General features: G+C 39.0%; 2 protein-coding genes across 2 annotated transcripts in view; one reads left to right on the top strand and one right to left on the bottom strand.

Moving 5' to 3' along the window:
• The window catches only part of MED12L (mediator complex subunit 12-like), a 317,020-nt gene that overhangs the window by 208,317 nt on the left and 96,094 nt on the right, over positions 1–12,609 (top strand). The window lies entirely within an intron of this gene.
• Positions 6,921–8,654, bottom strand: P2RY13 (purinergic receptor P2Y, G-protein coupled, 13). The gene is made up of 2 exons (XM_012642933.1): positions 8,607–8,654; positions 6,921–8,137 (listed from the first exon to the last, which is right to left on the bottom strand). The coding sequence occupies exon 2, from the start codon at positions 8,122–8,124 to the stop codon at positions 7,123–7,125; it is 1,002 nt and encodes a 333-aa protein (XP_012498387.1). The 5' UTR covers positions 8,125–8,137; positions 8,607–8,654; the 3' UTR covers positions 6,921–7,122.

Here is a 12,609-nt window from a genome sequence, read left to right as displayed (position 1 = left end):
CCGATGATTGCTTGAAATACTTTTTTTTTTCTTTCTTGACAGTTTTCTTTCCTGTAAAGGAGGACATTAGGATACCTTTATCCTAGATTATCTGAAATTGTGGGAAAGTATAAAATCTGAGGCCAGGATATATGAGGAGAGAAGGGAGGTGGTCTCACTAGGGTCACTGTGTTCAGATTAATGCTTCATTTACTCATAGTTTGGGCATTTTTGGTTTTAGGAAACTCAGTTGTGCAGTTAAATAGAATGAAAAAATAAATAGTTAAAAAAGCAGAGTGATATATGTATATGTGATGTAAATTCAATACACAAAGCTAATATATTTTTTTAAAAACCATAGCTATAACAGTATTCAGATACACATTGGATAAAATTGCTTAGGATGGATACCGCTAAGTAAAGTCATGTAGAAACATCTAACTTTAAAACTGCAGTAAAAAATAAAGGTTATGCCTCAGGATGTTATATTTGTCAGTTTGAGTTGATTACAGGAGTGGGAAAAGTTTGCATGCTGAGTGAGGTATGGAAGTTTTTCAAAAACTGGTTTACCGACTTACTTTAAGTCATAAATTCAGTTTCCTTTCTCTTTCATACTCTTGCCTCTTTCCCCCCTTTTCTCCCTCTTCCTGTATTCTCAAGTTTCATCCCCACCATTTTCTCTTGGCATCCCCATCTTCCCTTTTCTCATTTCCCTGTGTCTTTCTCCCCATCCCCTTTTTCTCTCTAAATACTTTACACCAGAAAGGGGGGGGGCATGGAATCAGAAACCAGGTCACTTGGATGTCTGAAACAGCACACCCATTTTCTGACCCACGCTGTGTTCTCTTGCCCGCGTGGCCACATCCATCCACTGGATGAGCACTCTGCCCTCTGTTATTTCTCCTGCAGCACGTCATTCTGCACTTACTGCTCAGGAAGGAACTACTCTACCTGCTCTGAGAAATACCTGGGGAAAGCCTAGCTAATATAACCACTGTTGCTCTGTTTCTCCATGGAACTCTTTTAAACTGGCTTTTCCTTTGTGGGAAGGTAAGTGTTCCTTCCACTTCCTCGAGTCCTGTTCACAAACTGGGACGCCACCTCAGCTCCTTGTTAAGATAACCATTGACCTTATTGTTGTAGATTCATCACATTCGACTTCTTCAGGGTGTATGATTCTGTCAACTATCGCTTCTACCTTGAATTTCTCTTGTTCTTTGGTTTTTAGCACATTGGACTTCCTGTTTCTCCTCTGAATTCATTAATACTACCTGCTTCCCCCAGGTCCAAGCATCTTCCCCTGTTCCTCTTCTGTCTGCTCTGTGCATGAGACTTGTGGTTTTCTTCTCATTTCTCTTGCTCTCCCTGTCTCAGAAAAAAGATTATTCCTTTGGCCTCTAATCTAGCCCAAGGTTCTTCAGAATCCATGTTTTGCCCCCTCTGCTAGACTCCTTGACCCTGGCTCTCTCACTGATACCTCAAATTCAATATACCCGAAATGACTTCCATGCCTTCCTTCGTTTCATGATCCAGCGGATCACCCAGGCTAACGATGTTCAGAGCAGTTGGAGGAGGAGGTGCAGGCTTTATGGATCCCATTGAGAATACATTTTACATATAATCCCCCACTTTCAATGGTCTTGGACTCTAAATTTAAAACCCCTCTCTCTGAAAATGTAAGGTCCATGTCAGATTTTTTCCCCTTGGCTCTAGCCTGCATAAATGGAAGACCTCTGTAATTGATCTCCTGGCCTCTCTGGCTCTTCCTTCAATCCAGAATCATTTTATCATTGACCAATTGATTTTCCTAAAGCACAGCCTAGAGCACACAGTCCTTTTTTTTTTTTTTTTTTTTTTTTTTGAGGCAAGAGTCTCACTCTGTTGCCTGAGCTAGAGTGCCGTGGCTTCAGCCTAGCTCACAGCAACCTCAAACTCCTGGGCTCAAGTGATCCCACTACCTCAGCCTCCCGAGTAGCTGGGACTACAGGCATGCGCCACCATGCCCGGCTAATTTTTTCTATATATATATATATATTTAGTTGTCCAGATAATTTCTTTCTATTTTTAGTAGAGACGGGGTCTCGCTCTTGCTCAGGCTGGTCTGGAACTCCTGACCTTGAGCTATCCACCTGTCTCGGCCTCCCAGAGTGCTAGGATTACAGGCGTGAGCCACTGCGCCCGGCAAGCATGCAGTTCTTTACCTCCAAAGCCTCTGTGGCTCACTAGTGAAGTCCAGATGCCCCAGCACAGTGCTTGGCTGTCAGATCCTGTATTGCTGTCCCAAGTGTAGTTTCTCTGTCGCCTGCTATAGGCTCAGGCCCTCTGTGTCCCTTATGCTCCAGCCACAGCACGGTGCCACCCCTCCCTGAGCCTTCCTTGAAACTGCTCATTGTGCTGCAGCGTTCCTTTTTGAATTCTCCGTTTTCTCCTTCAAGTCCCAGCTCTAATTTCCATCTCTTGTGAGCCCTTCTTCATTTTCTCCATTTGGTGTTAGCTTCCTTTTCCTCTGAGCTCCTGTGGCGTGTTATGTCTCACCCACTTAGCACATCTAGATTCATGATAGTCTGTGTCCCTTACCAGTGTGCAGCTTAGCAGTGTGCAACCCAAGTAGACAAAGTAATGACTGACTAAATGAACAAATGAATCCACTCTTGGAGATTTTACTCCCCTTTAGAGCTCTCAAGTGCTGGAGGGATCTCCTAACATACTCGTAGGGTGCGAGAGCTGAACCACTCATACCCCTGAGGTTGTTGAAGCTCATTCACATTGAGACCTCTGTGTTCATCCCCATGAGCTACCTCCTTACCATTCTTCCTGGTGAGGCATGATATCAACCTTTGAGAAATTCTGTGCAGCCTGACTGATATGACAGAGGCAGTGTACCAGGGTAGTTGAGGTGCTGGTCTTGAGGCCGCCTGCCTGGGTTTTAGTCCCAGGTAAGTCTGCCCCTGTTTGCTGGTGACTGATGGGCACCATGGGCAAGCTGTATGTTTGCTTTGTGCTTCAGTTTTCTTATTATTTTTAGCAGGGAGCCTAATAGTATCTGTCTCACAGGGTTGTAGTAAAAATTACAAAGATGATAACCTTGTAAAGTGCCTAGCATAGTGCCTGGCACATAGCAGGCTTTCAGTAAATCAGTGTAAGCTGCTGGCTAAGGTCCTAGGAGGTTCTTGCTAGCTTCTAGGTCAGGGCTTATTAGCCTGCAGCACCTGGGCTGGTTACAACCTACACATGAATGTGTTGTTTTATGGGGTCAGGGAGTGTGGGGGTGGCTACGGATGTTTTAAAAATAATAGGAAATATAGCAAAAGACATTGGGGTTATGATTTCTCTTGAGAACATTAGAAGATCTGAGATTGTAAATATGGTGGTTAAGAATATGGGCTGAAAAGCCAGAGTTTGAATTAGAGCCCCACCCCTGCTACTTGCAAGCTATGTGACCCAGTATAAGTTACTTAACCCTTTTGTTTCTCAACTTCTTGATCTCTAAAATGGAGATAATAATAGCACTTCATAGGCTACCTGGGAAGGAAGGAGATACGTATTTAAAGTTCTTTGTACACCTGCCTAGTATACTGTAAATAGTAAGTAATATGTAACGCTTTTGTTTATTGCTGCTAAATACCCGATCTAGCAATCTGTGTTTTCAGAATCCCTCTAGCTGATTCTGGTACCCACTAAAGTTTGCAAATAATATTCATATTAGGTATATTTGGTTTCCGTGTAAAATTTATAATGTGTCTAGGCACTTCAAATGATTCGTAAGTTCTACATCTTCCTTTGTGGGGCTTACTGTCTTCTAAACATATGTTTTCTTAAATATTAGATGCTATTTGATTTGGGCTTTTCTATTCTGGATGTTCTGTTAAGATCCATATGAACTTTGATATATTAACTTGCTAGAGGAATACAGTTTACTTGCAGTAATGTTTAGACATTTTTAGAAAACAGACTTTAGAAAGTTATGAAAGGAACATCTTTTAAATGGATATAGACCATATGATATAATGGGATCAATAAGATCGAATGATTTTTTTTTTTTTTTTTATGGGTTATGATGAAGTGACTTTACCTGCCTTCCAACTTCCACGAGTTGAGAATTCATGCTGTTTCTTGGCATCATACTCCTTACTTTACAGTAATTTTCTGTGGCTTCTTAAGAGTTCTTCTGTGTGTGGCAATTACACTGCATTCACCCACCCACCTTTGCCTGGAGGTTATTGCAAAGACCTTATCCTGTTTATCCAGTAAAAATAAATGCATTTAAACTTTTTACAAAAGCTCACATACTATATATTTTTTTCCTTTTCTTTTCTGTGCATCCTTTATGGCTATATTATAGCATCCCATTCTTTATTTTAGAATTTAGTCTTTCTGATAGATAGTTTAGGAAGTTCTTCATTTTGTGAATGTGATTTTTAAGATGTCTCTAATATGCCTCTTCTCCAAGTTCTTGATGTAGATTATTTCATTCTACAGATCAGGCACTTTGCCTTTGACTATGTGATTGTTATAATGGACTGAAGTATTTGTATTTATGGAGGACAGATTTGCTCTTGGAATTTTATCTTGAAAGATCTTTCTAAAAAATTGTATATAGTAGCTGTACCCACATTCAGTAAAGATTGAAAATGTCATTAGAGGTGAAATACGTAAGTTACACTACCAAATATTGCTTGATAATAACGTGGATAGCTTAGATGCAGTTGCTTATAAATACAGTGTTATAGTCTTATTGTAATTGTACGATGCACTCAGTAGAGGTAATATGGATTTAGTGATATTCCTAATAGTAATGATGATTTAATTCCTTTATTTGAGAGAATGAAAATCAGACATCAAGAGTACTTTTTAAAGGAGAGTTTTGGTGATTGTTATATGCTACAGTTACAAATTTTGCTTAACCAGTACTGACAGTGCATAGCTAAAGCATTATGTCAATAGCTTTAAAACCGAAATGTTAATAGACGGTAGCCCCTGAGCTACATATGCACTGTTTAATGGTCCTGTTTTTTTCGTGGAATCCAGGAACATCACCAATCCTCAGGCCCCTACATGCTCATAATAGGAGAGCAACTGAAAAGAGCTTGTACTTTCTTTACAAGACATTTATATCATCTTTTGATAATAAAAACATCAATGAGAATGCTTCTCCAGCACAAAATAATGAAACTCATTTGAATTATTTTATCAAGCATTTATTGATTGCACAATGAGATAGTCTCTGCCCTCAAAAATATACATAAGTTATTAAAAGAGTAGATACAAATGTAAGCAAATAATTACAATGCAGTGTGATACATTTCATAATTGAGATGTGACAACATACAGATGAAGGAGTGATTGGGTTTGAGGTGGTGGGAGGAAGTTGGCCAGGTAAGACTTCACAGAGTAAGTGATGGCAGTGTAGGGTTTCACAGAGGGATAAGAGTTTTCTAGGTGAGTCAGAGGGAAATGTACATGTTCAGTGGCACAGGGACAAAAAGGAATGTGACATTTTCTGAAAGAAATTTATACAAGAGTGTAAAGTTCAAGGGATGGGAGAGCGATTAGGAGATGAGGCCAGAAAGGCAGGCAAGTCCTAGGGCCTTCTGGGTCATAGGAGGAGGTCACAGAAGGAAGCGTGGGCTTCACTTTATGTTGGTCATGTTGTAGCTAGTGGTACATTTACAGAGCATGACTATTCCTTTGTGTGTTTTCTCTAGAAGATGTAAATTATCATGCACAATTCCAGAAAACCACTTTCTACTTTTTTGAAACACAAAAGGATCCAAGAAAAAATATGAAGGTAAATAAGTACAAGTAGGTCACCATCCTTTGAAAATATCCCAAAATGGATATTACTGATTACAGGTCAGCAATTACATCTATATATGTACCAAGAATAGCAATTCTGTCTAAAACATCTGTAGACCATGGTCTGTGGGGTGTATTGTGAAAGATATTCAGAAAACATGACATGTCTGTCTTTTAAGAATCCCGGCCATCTTTGGGGGCTACTGTCAAGAATACAGCTAACCAGTAAAGGGAAATCGGCATTGAGGACCCTACCACACACCCAAATAGTAGACAGAATTATTTTTAATGGTAGGTGGGGCAAGGGAATAGAGGTGTGGCTTGGCAAGGCTTTGCTCAGTAGGTGGCATATTCAACCACCATTAGAGTATTTGTTGGACAGAGGGACAATTCCAGAGAATAGTAACACAGCATTCCTTCCCTTGAATTGTACCACCCTTAGGGTGTAAGCAAAGTGGCTTAATAATGGTGTTTGTGCCTCCTATGGTATCTCGTTGTAATGTGGAAGAGGCTGTTTATAATTGCAAGGAGAAAAGCCTTCATCCAGGATTTCACAGGTCTTTCTGATCCACTTTGGATCCATATCTAGCATCCCTTTTAACCCCTGGCGCTCACCTTTCGACAATGGACTTTGGAGGTTGGGGTTGTTTGTTTAAAATCAGCAAGTATCCACATTTGTGGGACACAAAAGCAGTAGTATTGTTTGAATTCTGTTCATAAAATAACGCGAGAAGGTGTTTGGAGGGAAGGATTTTAGAGATACGCATTTCTCCTTAATCTTTTCCAAATTTTAAGTGAATACTCTTGAAAAGATGACCTCTAGTGGCCATTTGCTTCCTTTTGCACTCTCTCTCTCTTTTTTCCCTGAGACAGTCTCGCTCTGTAGCCCTGGGTAGAGTGCAGTGGCTTCATCATAGCTCACTGCAACCTCAAACTCCTCGGCTCAAGTGATTCTCCTGCCTCAGCTTCCCGAGTAGCTGGGACTTACAGGCATGGGCCATGACACCTGGCTAATTTTTCTATTTTTAGTACAGACAGGGTCTTGCTCTTGCTCAGGCTGGTCTTGAACTCCTGAGCTCAAGGAGTCCTCCCACATCAACCTCCCAGAGTGTTAGGATTACAGGCGTGAGCCACCGCACCCGGCTGCATTCTCTTAATGATAGTTCATTCTGCTTGTGAATAGATTGATGTAGAGTTAAAATTTATATAATCTTTTCTGGACACCAGGATAATAAAATGTAAGGGAGCATTTGTCTCAATTCTTTTTTTATTGCTTACATTTTCTTTCCAAATAAATTACCCTTTGAAGTCCCATCAATAAATAGAAGTTAATCATGTGGAACATTGTCAGCCTAGGGTTATATTGTCTGTCTGACTGCTATGATTTTCATGGCCTGATGCTGTGGTCTTTCTCCCTCTCAAGCATGGTAGCTTTTCTGTGAATTTTTTACATAAGAATATATATATTAAGGGATCCATACAAATGTTAGTTGCTGCCAAAAAGAGAGTTGTTTCTTTAGCAATAAACAGTTGATTTTGCAGTGTACAGTCAGTCTTACTGTTGGTTTGACTCTGAGTATATGGAACTCTGGCAAAATGAAACGGAGCAAAACATATAAAGAAGACAGCCACAACAACAAATACCTTGCCTTTCAGCTTTTTGTTGTTTTTGCTGTCCTTACTTTTGCACTTTCTGTATGAATTGTATACTTTTTTTGCAATCACCACATAAAACAGAAGCATTAGGGCAAAAACAGCCCAGAAAATAAACTGGCATATGCTATTTACTATTTGATGCCATTTCAGCCCCAGAGGACCCTTTAAAGAGGCGCACTTTCTCACGGATGATGGTGTTGCTTCTTTGTTGCTCAAGATCATATTTGGCAGGGAGATGAGGAACAGAAGGGACCAGATGAGGATCGAGACCCATTTTGCAAAGACAGGTTTTTTTATGAAGAAATTTTCAAAAGGTCTGATGATCTTGAGGAATCTGTCAAAGGCTATGAGGCCTAGCAGCATGATGCCCACATACATGGTCTCATAAAAGATCACTGAAGAGAAGCGGCACACGAAAGCTCTGAGTTGCCAGGGTCCGAGACGTGAGTCGGAGAGGATTTTGAAAGGAAGCGTGAGTGTCATTATCAAGTCGGCCACCAAAGTGTTTTTGAGGTAGACGATGAAGGTGGAGGAGCTGGGGATGTGAACAAACACCCACAGGGCCAAAGTGTTCAGCAGGATGCCAGTGAAGAAAACCACCACATAGAGGGCTGGGAACACCAGCTGCACTATCCGCGTGTCTCTGGGACACCGCTCAGACCCGTTGAAGCCCTGTATCACCGTGGTGTTCATGGTTTCCGGTCAGCTATTATTAATAAACATGTACACAAACAGAGGAAAGCAAAAAGTCCTTCACGATTTGCAAGTGCTATTTTTAAAAAGCAGACATTAGATTTATAGCATAGTAACATCCTGCGTTTTTTAAATACATTCAATAGATCTTTTAAGAAGGCAGATGTTTCTGGCTAGAATTTTTAAAGCACATAATACATTTTTTGGTACTTTTAACAGTACTATTACTTTCACAGCCTTGTGAAATCCAAATAACAGGTTCTGTCTCATTCACAAGTGCTACTTTTAACGCAGCGGTAAAACAAAGCCCCATTTAAGAGATAATGATACATTATTTATTATTAATACATCAGATTGCTGTAAATTATGTAATTTCTTATGCTCATAACCTATGGTTTGTAATTAACTTTAAAGCATTTTTTTCCTTAAGCATACTTCACCTTTTATAAGCAAGCACACTTATAATAAAAATTGAAATTCACCTGTGTTTGGAGGATACTCAGTCTGTCTCTCCTGATGGTGGCAGTTAGTCGAGTCCACGAAAGAGCATGTGAAGCAAGTGTCGTTCTGCTTTCTTATACTGGGTTTCCTTCCTCATTTCACTTGTGTAATGTGACCCATTAGAACATCTTCATATTCAAACCTTTGGGGGATTTGCAATATGCTCTTTGATTTCAAACCTGTGTGCTGTTAATCTACTAGAACTCGAACAAATGAGCTTATTTGCAGTTATCTTTATATTTCCTCATCATAACTTTCCTGAAGTTTATCTTCTCGATCTGCATGTTCAATGAACCTTTCGAGTGCCTCTTGTATGAAATAATAGGAGGTAGAAATATGAAGAAAATAGTGCCAAATTACAATCAAGTAGGAGAATAAGGCTTGATTCTACAATCAGACAGTCTTCTTCTGACCTTGTTGACCAGATTTTCCAGTAATTTGTGTTCAGGAGGATGGCCTGATTATATCTGTAGGCATTTGTGTTCATCTGTTGATTTTGGGATCTCTGAGAATTAACATGACATTCTAAGAGGCAAGGGCTATTAGACTCAGATTTTGAGGGTTAGAATCCTAGATCCACAAATTACTTGGTACTAGATTAAAGACAAGTGATTCAACAGCTCTGTGTCTGTTTCCTCACCTGTGTAGTGGGTTTGAAAATAGTATCTGCCTCATAGTGTTGTTAAGAGAATGAATTGTTTGCCTAGAATAATGCTTGATAGGTAGGAAGCTCTAAAAAATGTTAGCCACTCAGTGATATGCGAGTGAATTACAGATTTGAATAGAGATGTTATACTGTTCCACTTATTAGAAAGATTTTGGAAATCTTTTCTGCGTTCAGTGTTGTACTTGAAATGCAGAAGACTTCAGGGATTTCATCAATCAACCTTGGACCAAAGTCTATAAAATTTTTCTTTTAAATATCTTTGAGTTTAAAAAGGTGTAATTGCTACTTACATGTGGAAAAAGTTGTTCATGACAGAAAGACTTCCTTGGCATTGTAGGTAAAGGAAAAGAGGAAATTAAGAGATCTTATGGGGGATGCGGAGTTCTCCACAGTGAGTTTCATTTCGTATTTCTTGCCACAAGTTTTACCATAGAGTCGAACTAGACTGTGGGGTGGGGTGATCAGAAATTTTTGGGTGACTTGGCATCAGATTCTAGGAATAAAAGTTTTGTATCCCCCTGGACATTTTAAAATATGAGGTAATACAATGCCTGATAATTTTGGTTGGTTCTACCCAATGATGGCACAGTTTGAACAATTTCTTTTTGACTCAAATAAATTGATTGTCAGGAGGACGGATTCAAGATTTCATTGATATAATGTAACATAATTTAAACATGTATCTTTTTGTTTGCTTCAACAAGGGGAAAAAAACAAACTTCAAAAATTTTTCTTTGATAAGTAGTTAGATTTAACCTCTAAATTTCATTGTAAATTTCCCTACTGCCACAAATCCATTATCTATAGGAAGATTTGGAATAGTTTCATTCTAAACAAGGGAAATTTTGTACAGGATGGTTTCATAATATGAAAACTAGAAACCACAATTTCAGTCAAATTTCAAAATGTCAAATTGTGGGAAACTTTCCAAAGAGGAACTGATTTACGGTGTCCATTTGTAGAGTTATGGAAGTGGGTTCTCTTAATGCAGTAGGTGTCAAAGTCTTTGACTGTAGTAAATATCCAATAGATCATTTGTTTCTGTATGTTCGTGCCTATTAGGTATCAGCTGATTTTTCCCTTAGTTCACAGCAGTGCCAATGCCTGCTGGAGGAGGTGGTTTGCCCTTGAGGGCACAATGGAGAAGCTGCACAGTGGGTAGGAGCACTGTCTTGGGAGCCAGAGTGTCTGAACTCACTTCCTTTTTCCAACTCTTAATTTTCCTGTGACCTTTGGGTGGGCTATTTATGCTTGCTATGAAATAGTTGCCTTCTCTTTACAGCAAAAATAAGTAATAGTATCTGCTCTATAGAGTTATTCAGAGAATAAAATAAGTGAACATTCACCAAGTGCTTAGAATGCCTGTCACATGGTAGGTATTATATAATGTAGGTTTCTTGTTAAATGAAATTAAGTTAAAAGAAAATTGGGATATTGTGCACACCTGTGGGGATATCAAACGAAAGGAGGCAAGACTCAAAGAAGATACAGTGAAAGGTCCCAGAAATTAGGAGCCTACCAAATGAGAGTAAACTAAACGTTTAAAATCCTATCGGGCTCCAAGGAAATGTAGTTAAAATCAGTAAAGTCACACCAGGTATGCTTTTTAAAGTGATTATATTATCTTATTCAGTCTTTACAACAGACCTCAGAGGTCAGTTCCATTTTAGAGTTAAGAAAATTAAAATGCAGAAGTGAAACAGTTTTCCCAAAGTCATGCAACCCAAGCCCACTGCAAACCCATGCAGTCTTGTTCCAGAGCCCATACTTGGAAACTGCCTCACTCTCCTCCCTCCCAAAAGCCATAGATAGGGTGAATACGGAATTGTTTATCAAAGTTTGGAGTTCTTGAGCTGGGAGGAATGAGCTCTGATGCTCTGATGCACAAGAAGGAACAATCAACTGCAAAGTTTAATGGACTTGTGAGACTTCTGCTACAAAGTGAGGTTTGATTTTGAAAACTTAAGTTGGTTCAAAGCTGTAGGATCAAGAGGGAATCTAAGGCTGGGCACGGTGGTTATGCCTGTAATCCTAGCACTTTGGGAGACAGAGCTTGGGAGGGTTGCTTGAGCTCAGGACCAGCTTGCGCAAGAGTGAGACCTTGTCTCTACTAAAAGTGGGGCATGGTGGCACATGCCTGTAGTCCCAGCTACTTGGGAGGCTGAGGCAGGAGGACCTCTTGAGCCCAGGAGTTGGAGGTTGAAGTGAGCTATGATGAATCCAGTACACTCTAACCCAGGTGATAGAGTGAGACCCTGTCTCAAAAAAAAAAAAAAAAAAAATCACATGTACATCTAATTCTTTATGCTGGACTTGCGAAAAGATATCTCAAAATCTTTTGCTGCCTCTTAGACTCTGTCTTAATGTCGATGTTATTGGACCATTTCATAATGTAACATATTCAAAGAAAACAGTGGGTTTGAGGGACCACATTATTTAGCATTGTTTTAGAGTCAATACATACTATTATTTTCTTTTTTCCTGACTTCTGAACCAATTGAAAAATTATACACAGAATTCAGGGATTGCCTCAACCCAGGAATTTGAAGTTACAGTGAGTTGCCCGGGCTAGAGTACAGTGAGGTAGAGTGAGGTAGCGCCCACTGCACTCTAGCCCAGGCAATAGAGTGAGACTTTGTCTCCAAAAAAAAGAAAAGAAAAAGAAAATAAATAAAATAGGGAATCAAAGAAGATACAATGAAAGGTCACTGAAATTAGCCTGCCAAATGGGAATAAATTATTGTTTTTATTGTAGTTTCCTTTGGGATTTCTCAGTTGGATCAAAGTTAACAGTCGAAGGGTTTTTGTTGATGTGACTAACCAGTACCATATCTATAATATCTGAAAAGATGAGGAAGTTTTTGCTTTCATTTGGGATGAAAGTTGAAGTGGGAACTCCTATACTTCTGTACTCATAGAAAAGATTTTTACTGCCCATCAAAGTATACCATGATACTTTCTCAGATTATGTGAAATTGTTTTAAAATTCCATACTAGATTAATCAAAAGTGGTAATAATCTGAAATAAGTTATGCAATTTATCAATAAATGTAGCAGTCTGTTTTTATAAATAAAATCAATATTAGAAAATCTCTACATGTAACTAGAAACAGGCAATGATTTCACTGTTATTTGAATCATTTAATATTCAGTTTCAAACTTGTTACAAAAGGAAATCATGTATTTTAAAATTCAAATACATATATAGTACAAAGTGAAAATTAATCCCCCTTATATATACATACAAATGTATATGTGTACAAATATATATAAACATATTTATTTGTATATTGGATCTTTTGTTTCATTCCATGTTA

Source organism: Propithecus coquereli, unplaced genomic scaffold (genome assembly GCF_000956105.1).
Source record: "Propithecus coquereli isolate 6110/MARCELLA unplaced genomic scaffold, Pcoq_1.0 Scaffold19, whole genome shotgun sequence".
Classification (NCBI taxonomy): domain Eukaryota; kingdom Metazoa; phylum Chordata; class Mammalia; order Primates; family Indriidae; genus Propithecus; species Propithecus coquereli.
Note: the sequence above shows the minus strand (reverse complement) of the source record. Positions and strands in the feature narration are given on the sequence as shown.

Coding starts and splice junctions, on each gene's coding strand:
- P2RY13 (XM_012642933.1), bottom strand. CDS start 8,124: ATGAACACCACGGTGATACAGGGCTTCAACGGGTCTGAGCGGTGTCCC.